Raw genomic sequence first — 14830 nt, 5'->3', positions numbered from 1 at the left:
GTATTTTCTATGGCAAACTATCATCTTTTGTATATACCTTTTTAACTGATTTACAAGCTAATATTAAGAGGGAAGCTAAGATAATTTGCTCTTTAAGAAAGGTCATTGTATATATCATATAATATGTGTATCATCCTAACTGGGGCTTGGTGAGCAGGGCAGAAAACAAGCTAAAGTATATGCTTTAATTATGATGGATCAGGAACATCTTTGTATGTAGGAAGCAATACGTTTCATTGGTGACAGCTCTTATAATATGCTTGGGATATATTTGTATAGATAATACAAAGCAATCATTTTCATAAAATAATTTTACAAGTAGAAATATATTTGAAGAATTTGATAAGTATTAAAACTCTGTTTTGCTTTGTTTTTTAGGTTGTAGATATTTTCGGTATGTTTCGAAACAAGGTCATCAAGGCTTAAAGAAGAAAATTAAGCAGATGAAGAAATCAGTGAAAAAATATAATATTGTAAATTCAGTGCTCTGATAGTGAATTTTAGTTATTTTTTGTTAATAGTGCCTTAAACATAGTTGTAGCTCAGTAGGTATTTATTCAATATATTCATTTATTTGGCATTTCAGAACGGTGGTTCATATGGCTACACAAAAGCTACTTATTTTTTAATATTTTCTTTTATTATCAGTTACAGATAGAGAAACAGTCTCTACTGCCTTTGATTTTTTGTAAATATATATATTTTTATACTGTTAAATTATTAAGGAATAACTCTTCTAGTAAATAATTATATTTGTTTGTTTCATCAGAGAATATAGCTCCACAGCAGTTATTGTTCTTGTAGATATTTTCCCCTGACTATTGTGTAATAAAATATAACTTCTGGTACTGTGAAATGAATCTATATTCTTTTAATCTCGAATTGATCCATGTTAGGTTTAAAATTGTGAAGAAATGTATTCGTGATGAGTTCTCGAGAAATTTTGGAAAGAAGAGGGTTTAGAAAAGGACTCCTCTTTCTCTTTTCGTGTTAAGACATGGCAGTTTGGAACCAAGTGACTTTCTGATAGAGAGTCACCTTTTACTGTAGAGGACTAATTTGGGTCAGAATCGGTAGAGGGGGCTAGCTACTTTCATCTGGCACTGGCCTAATTTTGAAGGCTCTAGATTCTTTTTGTTTCCTGCTATGGCAATCCAAGACATGCTTTAGCACATACATGGACCCTCTCCTTTTTCTCTTGGAAAGGAGGATGCAGCACTAGGTAGCTGGACAGTGGAGGAAACTGCCAGTGAAGTAGGGTGGGTCCCAGCGTCACACGTAAACCAGTGGGAAAGGTTGGCTGAGAAGCCAAGAGCAGGTTTCCCTGAACATGAACTAAGGCTTACAACATGCTTGGGTAACTGCTACGTGCTCCCTCAGAATGTCTTGCCTCTTAGACATTTATTGTTCAGATAACTAGTAATTAAGTTCCATGAAAGCTCACTAATTTTCAAGCCCAGTATTTAGATGACAGACTACACATTTTTCCCCACTGGCTTACACTCCTTCCAATTTTAAGCCATCTGCAAGAAAAATGGGTGACAAGTTATGCTTTGTCATTAATTTTACATTTCATGTTTTTTTATACTTTTTAAGAAAGAGACTGTTAACAAAGTATCCAACCTTATAATGTTCATCTGAAACCGAGTAGGTTCCCTGCAGAACCAAAATAAACTAAGTTAAAATTACCTCACGAATCGGGCTAACTTGCTTATGGGAGTGGGTGATGGGCTATATAAAATTGTCTAAGATCAGGATAGGAATGAAATTCCTAGGCATCACCTAGGACAAAAATCTCAAAGCATAGGCCAAGACCAGCAGTGCTGCTATCCCCAGCTATTTTGGCAAAAGCTGTAAAATAGGATTCATGAATTCTCATTATCTCTATGAGAATGGAGGTGAGAGTAAAAGACAAATGAGTAGATGTGTGTTTTGCTTCCACACAAAGCTTAGTTCCTTAGAATTTTTATATCGTAAATGTTCATATCTAATAGTACAATAGGAGCAGTAAGACTCAATGCCTATGAAATTTTTTTAGGTCCATTGAAATTAAAGCCTGTTTCGTGAATAGTAATAATCGCTAGAATTTATCAAGTACCATGGGCTTTTCATTTCATCATATCACCACTACAATCCTAGGAATTAACCCTATTTTAGAGAGAAGGAAAGTGGAGTCCTCCAAAGATTAAGTAACTTGTCCAAGGTCACGTGTGGTAATGGTGGCACTTAGGACCCTCACCCAATCAGTGTGGTTCCGAGACACTTTCTCAGCTACTATCTGTGATGCCTCCAGTGCAGTCAGTGTACATGCAGAGCACTGGGTTAAGGAGCAGAGAGAGGGATTGTAACCCAGAGGCCATCATCTACACCCAAACCTGCCCTTGCCCTCCCACGCTTGGTAGCCCCCCCCCCCGTGTCCTCCCTAGTCCTCATACAACCTTTTTTTTTTTTAATTAATGACCATATTGTTTAATTATCTTTGCACATCTGTCTCCCTCACTAGTGTGTTATCCAGGCTTAATCATCTCCATATCGCCAGCACCTGGTGGAATTTCTAGCGCATACTTTGTTTAATGAGCTGAACTGCATGACTGTTATGGAAGTTGTGACTGAGTGTGCCTCCCCCACAGGAAGTAACATCTTGGCAAGTTAATGCCTGGAGCGGGACCTTGTGCGGCTGTTTGGGTGTGAGTCCTGGGTCCATCACTGCATAGTTCTGTGACTTCTTGGGCAAGTTCTTAGACTCTCTTAGTCTCAGTTTCTGACTGTGTAGAATGGAGACAATAGGGTTTATCTTGTTGGATTGCTGTGAAGAATAAAAAATATGTAATTAATGCCTAGCTCATAATGCTTAATAAATATTAAGTAGCTGTACATCATGACTACACTGACACTTTTAATAAGAGGAACTAAATAAAGAGAATTTAAAGTACTGATTTTCTTTTGAAAACCTCTGACATATCAAAATAGTATAATAAATGAATTGCTTCCCACTGCTAAATATACCCACCTCTCAATTTATGTCCACCCAGATATCAGCAATGGACTTGAAGACAACCCTCACGCACACTTTGGGATGCTCTTTCCGCACAGTTCCCTCCTGGTGCAATAGCCTTGAAGATTCCTGCTGCCTGCGCCGCCCTGAACTCTGATCTCTGCCTCTTCAGCTCAGGGCGACTGCCTTGCTCAGCTTGGACTTGAGCTTCATGAACTGCTCTCAGGAAACTGTCCCCAGGCAGAGAAGCAGGACCGTTGTGGGACTTACTTCCCAGTTCCCTTCCCCAGTGATCTAGCTCATGTCGCGTGTTGTCCACTACCTGAAAAGAGTTGCCTCGTGTATTTTGTGATGGTTAGAGGAGCTGCAAGCTGGTTTGGCTCTATAAAAAGTAAGACCCTTTGTTTATCACATAGCACCTTACAGGAAATTAAATACATTCTACTAATAGAGACGTGCCTGTTTGCAACATGTATGAACTGTCAAAAGATTCAATAAAATGTAAAGAATTTAAAATCATTATATAGTCCCATCTGAAATGTTTCATATTTTAACAATCAGAAACTCATGCTGTCACCATGTCTGAAGAGATCCTGCTAACTGATCTTTTCTTGCTAATCTTTGCAGTGACTCAAAAACCATAAGATCTGATTTGAACATGTCCTGGGTAGACAGGAAGATTTGTGTTCTATTATGTCCACGTCGTTTTTTTTTTTTTCAGTGTGCTATAATTCTTTAAATAGGGTAATTTAGAATCATTTTCCAACAGGAGCTAGTTTTCTTGGACTCAGTTTTTTCATAACCAAAATGTCAATGAAATGATCAAAAAATACTCACAGGTCCTAGATGGAATGGGAAATGCATTCGTTCTCCCTTCACAGGGTCAGATGGTCTCCTCCCATTTCCGAGAAGGCAGTGGGAGCTGTGAGTTCACTGGTTGGAGATAGTCCAAGTGTTACTTCTCCAGCCCGAGGCAGTGAGTTCTATAATGTTTGCACAAACATTCCAACTTAAAAATAAGCAACAGTCTTGAGTAGACATTTGTCCAAAGAAGAAATACAAATGGCAAAAAAAACAAAAAACAAAACTTGTGGAAAAAATGCTCAAGATCTCTTCTGATTAGGGCAATGCAAATCAAAAGGCACAAGGACTTATCATTTCACACCTATCAGAATGACCACTATTCCAAAAGACAGAGAACTCCAAGTGCTGGACAGGCTGTGGAGAGATAGGCACACTTCTTCCCAGTTGACTGGTGGCAACGCAGGACGGTCCAGCCACTGTGGAGGACTGTTTGGCAGTCCCTCGAGAAGTTGAAAAGAGACTTGCCATGTGACCCTGCAGTACCACCACTGGGTCTCTAGCCAGAAGAACCAAGAGCAGTGACACGAACAGACATCTGCACGTCGATTTTGGCAGAGGCATTCTTCACGATTGCCAGAAGTTGGAAACAACACAGGAGTCATTGATGGATGAGTGGATAAACAAGCTGGTGAATTCACCCAAGGAAAAGTTAGGCAACAGTAAGAAGAAATGAATTGTCAAGAAGAAGACAGTGAGAATGACCCTGGAGGAGATTCTTTGAAGTGAAGCCAGCCAGACACAAAAGGGCCAATACCACAGGATTGTGTTATGATGAACCAATAGACTGTGTGACATACTGTACGATAAACAACAATTTCTACGTAGCCAGTCCATTTAATTGAGAGTTGTACAGTTTTATTCAATTGTGCTTGCTTTTTCTTTTTAAATGATGGCTTTTCTCTCCAATGCTTAAGTGGACAAGAGAGAGTTAGAAATAATCAAGGCAATGGGAAGCCTCTGGCAGGATTGGTGGCACAGCCTCCGTGTCTGACTTTGGTCTCCTTTCCACCTCGTCACGGGCCAGACGGAGACAGCAGCCCAGGAGCGCAAGTGGGTCTGCGCAGACCACACGGCCCTCCCCAGCCCTGTGTGGAGTGGACTCGGGGTTCCGTCCGTCCCTTCCTGCTTCTCCCATGTCTGAGTGTGTGCATTCGCTCCATGTGAAACCAGACTCCAGGGCTCACGGTGTCCACCCCCCATGGACGTGCCGCTGTCCCGGGAAGCCGATGCTAGGATGGATCCCGCTGTGTGGTGAGGAGACGGGTGGGCCCCAGTGACTAGCCTGGGCTCCCCAAAACAGAAAGGACGGAGCAGCGGGCTCTGAACCCTGCTGGGTCTCCCCCGAGCTGGGGCCCGAGCCGCCCGCAGCCTTCCCAGGGAGCTGTGGGGGGACTTGTTGGCAGAACGGTGTCCAGGGAACAAGGCGATCCAGGAGAGGGGATGGACAGACAGCTGTGCAGAGGGACTTTGGCGGGCTTCTGACAGTTGAAGGGCCCAGGGGAAATGACCTCAGGAGGTGACCTCACTTCCTCGGTGACAGAACTTGGAACCCTGGTAACCAGGCACCCAGATTCCACAGGCAGCCCCTTCCCAGCTCACTTGACAGTTGACGCTCGAGAGAGCAACATGTTCCCTTGCTGCGTGGCACGACCCCGAGGCTCCAGCCTCCACCAAAGCGGGAACGAATCCCCTTGTCAGCGCTTCCAACATTGGCTCAGGCCTCAGCCACGGAGCCGCTGGCCATCGGCACCCAGGAGGCACCCAGAGGTGACACGGGGTGGCCAAGGGGAGCCGGTCAGCACAGGCCACCGCTGTGCTCCTCCTGGGCAGCCCCACGTCCATCCTATCCCAGGGTGTGGGGGCGTGGACAGGGGGACCACCGTGGGCAGGAGCGGCTGTCAGGGTTGGGGACCCGGAGGGCCTTTCCTGTCCCCTGCCAGGTGACGGGTGGGGGTGGGAAGAGGCAGCTTGGGGACATCCATGTGGGCCGTGTCTTTCCTGAGCCTCGAGCTCCCCTGTTCGCTCCACGGGCTCGGGGGAAGGCAGAGCCCACCTGGGCCTGCGCTGGGTCCCGGCCCGATGGAGGGCAGCGTCCCCTGCGGGGGAGGACAGGCCCCTCGCTGACGCCCCTCGGCCCGGCCGCCGGGCACTGTGTTCGCAGAGCTCCACGCAGGTGGTGGGCGAGGAGCTGGAGGAGGGGCTGGTCCACAGCGTCTCTCTGAGGAAGGTGCCGGTCCATCGGGGCCCCGGCCAGGGCCGGCGCTGGTTCCAGGTGAGAGCAGGTGCCAAGTGGGGGGCCCGAGGCAGCCGGGGAGCACCCGGGGCCGTGGTCCACCCTGATCGCCACCCGCGCGCTCTTCAGGGCTTTCCCACCCGAGTGGCCCCATAGCCTGCTCCCCGAGGAACCTGGGACCCCCCCAGTCCCCTAGCACACTGCCACTCCACAGACGGGGGAAGGTCACCGCACACGTGGAGGGGGCGGGAGAGGGTCTTTAGCGCAGGATGCCCGTCAGGGCCGGCTGGAGGGTGGGCGCGCCGCAGACACGTGCGCCTCGTGCTGCTGTGTTGCGAGTCCCCTCCTCGGCCCCACGTCCCCGGCAGCATCTCCGTGGCTGTCCTTGCCCATCTGCTCTGAGCCGTCCAGCTCTCCTGCAGAAGGGGGTTCTCGCCGTCTTCATAAGCGCCCCCTTGGCCCTCCCGGGTAGGAGCTGGGGCTGCCTCGGCTGCCCAGGATCGCAGGAGGGCGGCTCAGAGCAGCCTTTCGGCCTTCGGGGCTGCTGGAGCCGAAGATGCCACACCCGGAGCCCACGGAGGCAGAGCCGGAGGGTGAGGGGCCTCGGGGTGGGGCACGTGAGCCTGTGGGCCGGGGCCGGGATTGCACCACAGAGGCAGGAGCCAGCAGAGGCTGCCCTCGGGCGAGCAAGGGGAGCCCCAGGCATGTCCCCTGGGAGCCTGCGAGGGGAGCACTTTCCTGGGCAGGACCTTCCCCTCGAGGGAGTGGGATCTTCTCTGTATTGGAATGACCTTGGAGCCATTCATGGTGGGAAACTGCCTCTCGTCCAGCTCCTGCATCAGCGCCGGAGCCGCCGATGCCTCCAGTGGGACCGCTAGCGCCAGTTCCACCCCCTGCGGCCGACACAGGTCCAGAGCCAGAGGCGGCTCCATCACCACCCGGACTGCCAGTTAGCGAGGTGGCACCAGCGCCCGCCGTGCAGATAGAGCCTGATGCATTCCGTGCCCTGGCGCCAGCTCCTGAGCTGCAGGTGGCTCCAGCACCACCACCGCTGCCCCCCACAGGGATGGGGCCCGTGCCCCCCCTGGAGCTCGAGCATGCGACCCGGGCAGCCGGAGCAGCTGCTCAGGAGCCGCAGGCAGCCGCAGCGCCGTCAGGAGCACGAGCTGCAGAGCCGGGGGCACGTCCAGCCGCACCTGCCTCGCCACCGCTCCACGCATCGGCACTGCCCGCTCTCGAGGGGGAGCCTGCTCCTGCAGCTGCAGAAGTGCCGGCCTGCGAGCTGGAAGGTGCCTCGGGGCCACCTGCACTGCCACCTGTGGAGGGAGCGCCAGTACCCGCTACGGAGGCAGAGCCGGCCCCATCTGCAGGGGCAGCCCCTGCTGCACCATCTGCACTCCCAGTTGGCGAGGGGGAGGCGGTCCCACCGCCACCTCCGGTGCCGCCTGCACAGGTCGCTCCAGTGCCCACTCTGGAGGTGCAGCCGGTTCAGGCACCTTCAGGAGCAACGGCTCTCGAGGGGGAGGCCAGCCTGGCAGCAGCCCCTGAGCCACGGCCAGAGCTCAGCTCAGCAGCAGGGCGGACTGCCCCCCCACAGCCTTCCTGCCCCTGGCACGGGCCCTGCGGGGACGGTCTGCGTGAGCAGAAGCCTGAGCTCCTGGCTTTCCCTCCCGAGCTGGTGGCAGAGCAGCTGTCGCTCATGGATGCGGTGAGCAGCTGGCTCGGCAAGGCGGGGTGGGGGGGCCTTCCTCCCAGGACCTGCCGCCCCAGCCTTGCCCACCCTAATCCCGAATCCTGCCATCTGTGCCCAAGCCCTGGTCCCCTGCCAGCCTTGTTCCCTGGGCGAGTTTCTTGAGCCCAAGCCCGCACTTGCGCCTCTGGAGGGGAGACCTAGGACACTGGCCGTCCCTGCCACACACACTGCTGTGACGATGACCCCGGCCAGCGTCCCGAGGGCCCGCGGGATCTGAGCTGGGGCGGGTGTGGCCGGCTGACTTGCCCTCCTCCCCAGGAGCTGTTCAAGAAGGTGGTGCCCCACCACTGCCCGGGCTCCATCTGGTCCCAGTGCCTCCAGAAGGGCAAGGAGCACGTGGCACCCACCGTGCGCACCGTCATCAGCCAGGTCAACCGCGTGGCCGACTGCGTCGTGGCCACCTGCCTCGGGGACCGCAGCGTGAAGGCCGCAGACAGGGCCAGGGTGGTGGAGCACTGGATCGAGGTGGCCAGGGTGCGTGCTGGGCCCTCTCTGGGCTCCTGGGGCCCCTCTGCACTCTGGGGGGCTCTCGGCCTCCGGGCCCTGCCCTGCCTGGAGCACAGCCCTCCTCCCTCCTCACGTCTCCCCCAGGCTCTTCCCTCAGGTGGAGCGTGGGGGTCCCGCTCTGGGGCCCCGGCTCGGCCTCAGGGGCTCCATGGGGGTCTCTCATCCAGAGGGGGAGGTCAGCCAAGGGGGCTGGAGTGGGAGCAGGGCACGCTCAGACCACCCCTCACGGCCCATTCTTTCTCCCTCCCCAGGAGTGCCGAACCCTCCACAACTTCTCCTCAGCCCTCGCCATCCTCTCTGCTCTCGAAAGCCACGTGATGGGCCGTCAGAAGAAGACATGGGCAGAAGTTTCCAGGTGGGCGGGCTTCTCTCCAGGGGATGCCAGGGGGGACCAGGGACCCCGCGAGAGGCTGGGCATCGCCCTGCAGGGAGCCAGGAGGCAGCGGGACCCGGACAGGGGCCGGGTGGGCTGGGGCGCCAGGTCTCGCCAGGACCTGAGGTCAGCTGTTGTGCGTCACCACTGGTGCCATCTGCGGTCAGGCAGAGTCGAGCCAGAGGAGAGCACGTCCAGGGTGTGCTGGTCAGCAGCCCGCTCTGTCCAGGGGACAGCTCCCCGTGTCAACACCAGCCGCTCGTCAACTAGGAGTGGGGGTCCCCGCGGTGCCTGCCTGAGAGCTCAGCTCCCAAGCCCACGCTGTCCTGCAGTGCTCGGAGCTGCCCAGTTTCAGCACCACCCACCAGGCAGTCCAGGTCCCAGGACCCAGCTCCAGCGTAGTGGGTTGTCCCCTGGATGCTCCCACCCACTCCCACCTTTCTCCTTCCTTCTTGCCCTCCCCCAGGGCCAGCTTCCGCCTCTTTCAGACACTGTCTGGGAAGGTCTCCACTGAGATCAACGCCTCCCTGGGCAGTGAGCTGATCTCCCAGGTGAAGAGCAGGCGGGGGGCCGGGGCTCAGGAGGGGGGCTTGTGAGTGCTTCTCTGGGTGTTTCTTTGCAAACCTCCAGTCAGGCCTCTTCTGGAGGAAGATGAAGAGAACTCTGCCTGGGTCATGGGCAGGTGGGGGGCAGCTGCACGGCCATAGGCCGGGGTTGGTGCTCGGATGAGGTGGGGAGTGGGGGCTGGGATGTTCCAGGAGGAGATGATGAACGGCAGGATGAGAAGTCTCCATCCACGTGGGGGTCTCAGAACTGTACCTCGTTACGAATGGCTTGTGTCAGAGAGCTAGGCGAAGTCTTTGGGAGAGGGGAAACCATGGCGGGTCCTTTCTGACTGTAACTAGAAGCTTCCACCTAGAAGATGCAGCACGACTTTCGATGTCCAGTACTGCAAGGACGTGTGTCCCAGCCGTGCAGCGGGAGGATGGGGTGCCCCTGCGGGCAGAACATCCCGAGTGGACCCCTGGGAGGAGGCGCCTTTGTTGGGGCCTTGGGCAGGCTTTGGGTTTTCAGTCGCGTGGCTGGGGCAGGCAGGATCTGCGCAACTAGGCTTCCCGGGACACCCCATCCTCCAGCTCCACCCCTGGGACGACACAAGGCCCCTCGCACATCCACGCGCAGAGGCCGGGAGAAGCGGACAGCTGCTGGCAGTGGTGGCTGTGGGGCGACATCCGCGCAGACGAGGCCTCCGATCGGAGGGAAACACCTGTCCTGGGCGCCCCGAGCGCATCCTTCCCTGGGCCTGTGTGTCCTCCTATGGAATGGAAGCAGGAGCACCCAGTGGTGCCGCCCTCACGGCCAGTTGGCGGGGTTGACGGGAGAAAAGGAACGTGGCCGAGCGTTCCTGGGACTCTAAGCAGGAGAGCAGGATGGCCAGAGCGTTTGTGCCACTGGCGTGCACCCCCGAGGCCTCTGGACTCCCACAAGGGGCCAGGTCTTGTGGTCACGTCCCAGATGTCCAGACAGGCTCAGGGAGGCCAGGCCGCTTGCACCAGGCCCCAGGGCACCTCTGGCACGTGGGGACAACAGATTTCCACCTGCCCACTTGGCCCAGGGGTCCAAGGCCCCAGGGACAACGGGGAGGGGCCGAGGGCCTCACTGACCCCGAGCTGCTCAATCCTGACAGGAGGGGAACCCCGAGTTTGCCACCCTGGACACGAACCCCAACAGAGCCCAGAAGCAGCAGCAGCAGCAGGAGGGGGTGGGGATGGCTCCTGCCAGGGGGCCAGGGCCGGTGGCCTCCAAGTCAGGGTGGGGCCCTCCTCCCAGCCATCCCTCCTGGGCCTCTGAGCCCAGGCAGCCTCCCTTCCATGTCTGCTCCCCTGGAAGCTTGAGGGCCGGGAGCCGAGGGAATCCTCGGGGACTAGTGGCAGCAAGTCAGAGCAAGAGCCTGGAAGAGCCGAGGCTGGGGGACTGGGTGGGGAGGGGTGTGGGCTTAGGATGGAAGAAACGCCGGTGCTGGGAGGGCACTGCAGGGGAGTTTGGGGTCCTTGGAGGCCGGGCGGGGTTGGGGTGACAGCTGAGTACCTGAGCGTGTGCCAGGCTGATGCTGGGTGGTCCTAGGAGTCTGAGCCTGCGGGGTGGTCAGGGCAGGGTGTCGGGGGCCGCCGAGTGCCTGCGCTCATCCCCACCCACTCCACGCCACAGGGTGCCATCCAGGGCACTGTCCCATGGCTGGGGACATTCCTCACTCGGTTTTCGCTGGTAGACTCTGCCATGCAGGAGTTTCTGGATGTGAGTGAGCCTGGGGGCTGGGGCCGCGTGGGAAAGGGCCCCTGAGGCTTGGGAGGAGAGGCCGGCCCGAGCCCCGAGCGCTGAGCAGTGGGCACACTGCATCTCCCGAGAGCCTGCCGGCTGCCCTGGAGCTGGGTGCGTGGACTTGTGGCGGCAGAGTGCGCGCAGGCTGGTCCAGGGGCGTCTCTCCACTGTGCTCAGAGGCTGGGCCGGGAGGGCCCTCGGGCTCCCCTGGCTGCCCCACATCTGCGCCCACAAGCCTGCCTGGGTCCTTGCCTGGTCTGGGCTGTCCTGTGCCCATGGAACCCGCAGTCGTGGTGCGCGACAAGGCCTCAGGGGCGATGGGCACGGAAATGGCTGGGAGCCCCCTGGTGACGGATGTGACCTCTCTGCCTTCCAGGGCACCATGGTGAATTTTGAAAAAAGGAGGAAGGTGAGCAGCTGAGGCCAGCAGTGCAGGGGTGGAGCTGGGTGTGGGGGCTGGACAGGAGAGAGCCTCCTGGCAGGGTACCCTGGCTGCAGGCAGCTTCCTGGAAGACTGCTGGGGAGCTGGAGGAGAGAAGACAGCACCGCCCCGTCCCCTCATCCCACGCGAGGGTGGGTGTTGCCCTGGTGGAAAGTCATCTTCCTGGAGGAGGAGCTGTGTGAACTCAGCCCTGAGGGCAGGTAGAACCCGGATGGCAGGGGAGGGCTGGGGAACCCAGGGGCCAAAGCAGCCCCCGGGCCCCGGCCCACCAGGCCAGCCCTCCCAGGCCTCAGCAGTGCCTCCTCCTCCGTCTGGCCCCAGGAATACCAGCTGGTGGCCGAGCTGCAGAGGCTGCAGGCGCGCTGCTGCTACGACTGCCTTGTGCCCGACGGGCGCTTCGGGGCCTGGTTTGAGGCCGTGGAGCAGCTCGGCCAGAAGGACAGGTGAGGACATCAGGCCCCGGTGGGATGGGAGTGCCCTGGTGGCTCCTGGCCCACCTATGCCCTGCTGTCCGAGGAGGCCAGGGCACGCGGACGCCAACTGCTGTGCGGACCCCGGGAGGCAGCCTGAGCTGGGGCTCCCGGGAGCCTGACGGCTGCCCCCTGTCCTGTAGCCTCCTCCTGTCTCATGAGTGGGAGCCACCACCTGAGTCGGCCAGTGAGATCTTCCAGGCCCAACAGCCCCCGGAAGGCAGTGAGCCTTGGAGTGGAGAGTGAGTTCCCCTTGTGGGGCAGGTGAGGGTGGGCTGGCCGGGGCTCAGGGGAGCTCCAGGCTGAGCGTGGGCTGGGGGGGCCTGCCTGCCACTGAGCGCCGGGATCCCAGCTCCAGTCCCGACCAGCCCTGGGCCTGGGAGAGTCACCCCCTCCCTGGGCCCGTTTCCTGCTCTGGGCAATGGGGTGGTGCTGCGGGAGCTGGAGGCAGTCGGGGCCCACTGGCTCCTCTTGATGGACCTAGGACTTAGGCGTGTGCAGATTTAGCAGGGCAGAGGTGGGCAGGCATGCCAGGGGAGGCCCCCGAGGTAAGATGAGCCTCCGTCCAGCTGCCAGGGCCCCGACGCTGAGTCCAGCGGCAGCAGCACCGCCCGCTCCAGCGTCCAGCTCCAGGGTGGCCCTGACCTGAGCGGCGGGGATGCAGCGGATTCTGCTCACACGCCCGTGGCTGGCTCCTGTGGCTCTGCGGTGGGAATCTACCTGGACCACGTCCCGGAGGCCCAGGACAACGAGGAAGTGAAGGTGACTGCCCAGCCCTGCTCCCTGGGGCCCTTGCCCTCCCACCGCCCCTCCTGTGCCTGCTGGGCCCTCCTCGTGTCCACGAGGGGTGGAGCCCCGTTGCCTTGTCCAGACCTTCTAGAGCCTCCTGGAGCTTCTCGAGCAGCCCGGGCTGCCCCGAGGCTCCCGGCCTCTGCTGACCTCCCGTCCCCCACAGCCGGGGCCGTCGACCTGCGCATCGTCTCGGATCGGCTCCAGCGTCACGTCAGCATCGGGAGGATCGTCCTCTTCGTCCTCCATCCACGCCAGGGCCACCCGGTCACACCGAAAGTGCCGTGATTCACGGCCGCACTACAAACGGCACGTGGGCGATCGCTGCTTTGTTCGTGTTGCCCTGGCCGAGGACAGCGGCCACAAGGTCCAGAGCATCCTGGTGAGCTGGGCGTGCGGCCACCCCCTGGCCGCGGTGGCTCAGGCAGTAGGCACCTGAGCGGTGCCGTGGTCCCTGCCTGGCGCCCTGGAGCTGACTTGCCCGTGGCTGGGGAAGGACAGACGGCCACGTCCAGGGGAAGGAAGAGTGTGTGTGAGATGGCGGTCAGGGCTCAGGATGGTGGACACAGGCAGGCCCCGGGGGCATGTGCTTGGTGGGCCGAGGAGCAGCCGGGAGGCCAGGGCTGAAGGAGCAGGGGCCGGGGAAGGGCTGCAGTCAGAGAGGCGTTGGGAGCCGGGTCCCATTAGGCCCTGGAGCTGCTGGGTGGAGTTTGACTTTCTAAGGAACCTCTGAAGGGTCAGAGCAGAGCAGGGACAGCAGGAGAGCTTTGGCCTCAGAGTGGACGGTGAGGTGGTGTGTGGAGACACCGGCCGGCGAGGGGCTGCTGTCGTGACCCAGAGGGGAGGACGGGGTCTGCCCTGGGTCGGTGGTCGTGAAGGCGTGAGCAGGGCCCAGATCCCGGATGGATGTGCAGATGGAGCCACCCCTGCCCCACGGCCCAGAGGCTGCAGAGCTGCGGTGGTGCACAGCCACACTGGCTGCACTTCTCCTGTGGCCAGGAGCTGGCGTGCTGGTTCTAAGCTGTCCCTGAGTGAGCCTTGGCCTGAGCCCTGCCTGTACCCGGGCCCTCGTGCTCAAGGCAGCTGCGGTCTAGACCTTGCTGAGCACAGCTGCCTCCTGCAGCCCAGGGCCTCCTGCGGGGCCGTAGGGTGTCTTCTAGCCTCCTCTCAGACATCTGGGCTTGGCCTGGACGAGTGTGTTCTGCCTGGGGGTTCAGTGCTACGTGGAGGCCTCCTGGAGGGGCAGGGGCAGGGCAGGGGCCCTCCCCGAGGGCGAGCCATCTCCTGTGATGGGGAGGGAGGAGGGACAGAGAGAGGCCCCGAGGTCACTCCACAGTCCCCACCCTCTGCTGCAAGGCCACCCTTTGTCCCAGGGCTCTGGGAGGCCCTAGCAGTCGTGCAGGCCGAGGAGCCAGGGGCCGGGGTTCAGCCTGCAGGGCGGGGGATTTGGACCCTCCCTTGGAAACACCCTCAAGACCGAGGTGCAGGTTCTTGTAGGAGATGGGGTGAGGAAGGACTGGAAAAGAGCCCTCACTGCCTGGAGTGTCCCCGGGGGAGCAAGAGAGGACAGGGAGGCCCCTGTAGACCCAGCCCCGAGCAGAGGGGCCTCCTCGGGGTCTCTGGCAGCTGCGCCGTGGGGTGCCGGCTCCAGGACCCATGCCCTGAGGCCTGTGGCTGACCCACCGCAGGTGACCGACCAAGACAGGGCTCCAGCCGTGACCCGCAAGGCCCTGGAAGAGCTCGAGCTGGCTGGAGAGCAGCCCGCGGACTACCAGCTGGTGCAGATCCTCTTAGGAGATGGCAGTGAGTCGGGGCGAGTGGAGGGGGGGTCGCAGGGGTGGGGGGCAGCACGGCCCCGGCCCGAAGGTGCGAGGCCCCGCTCAGGAGGCTGGGTGCGGGGCTGCCCTGGGCGGGCTCGGCAGGCTGGTCCCGGGAGCGCTGGGCTCAGGGGCGTGCGCTGGGCTGGAGAAGGTCAGTTTCAGCGCCTCCATCCCCAGCAGGGAGGTGGCAGCGGTGCTGGGGGACGAGGCGACCTCGTGGCAGCTGCACTCTGAGGCTAGCAGTGGGAGGCAGAGTCGCTTTTGG

General features: G+C 58.4%; 1 protein-coding gene across 3 annotated transcripts in view; it reads left to right on the top strand.

Annotated features, from left to right (window-relative positions):
* The window catches only part of LOC131272947 (TATA box-binding protein-associated factor RNA polymerase I subunit A-like), a 49225-nt gene extending 45711 nt beyond the window's left edge, over positions 1-3514 (top strand). For all 3 annotated transcript variants that reach the window (XM_058275252.1, XM_058275251.1, XM_058275254.2), the window contains exon 11: positions 379-3514. In XM_058275252.1, coding sequence (XP_058131235.1) covers positions 379-491 — 113 coding nt within the window. In that variant the 3' untranslated portion in view covers positions 492-3514. The remainder of the gene's footprint in view (positions 1-378) is intronic.
* The last annotated feature ends 11316 nt before the right edge of the window (positions 3515-14830 follow it).

The sequence above is a fragment of the Dasypus novemcinctus genome, chromosome 13 (assembly GCF_030445035.2).
Source record: "Dasypus novemcinctus isolate mDasNov1 chromosome 13, mDasNov1.1.hap2, whole genome shotgun sequence".
Taxonomy (NCBI): Eukaryota; Metazoa; Chordata; class Mammalia; order Cingulata; family Dasypodidae; genus Dasypus; species Dasypus novemcinctus.
This window is presented reverse-complemented; position numbering and strand designations above follow the sequence as displayed.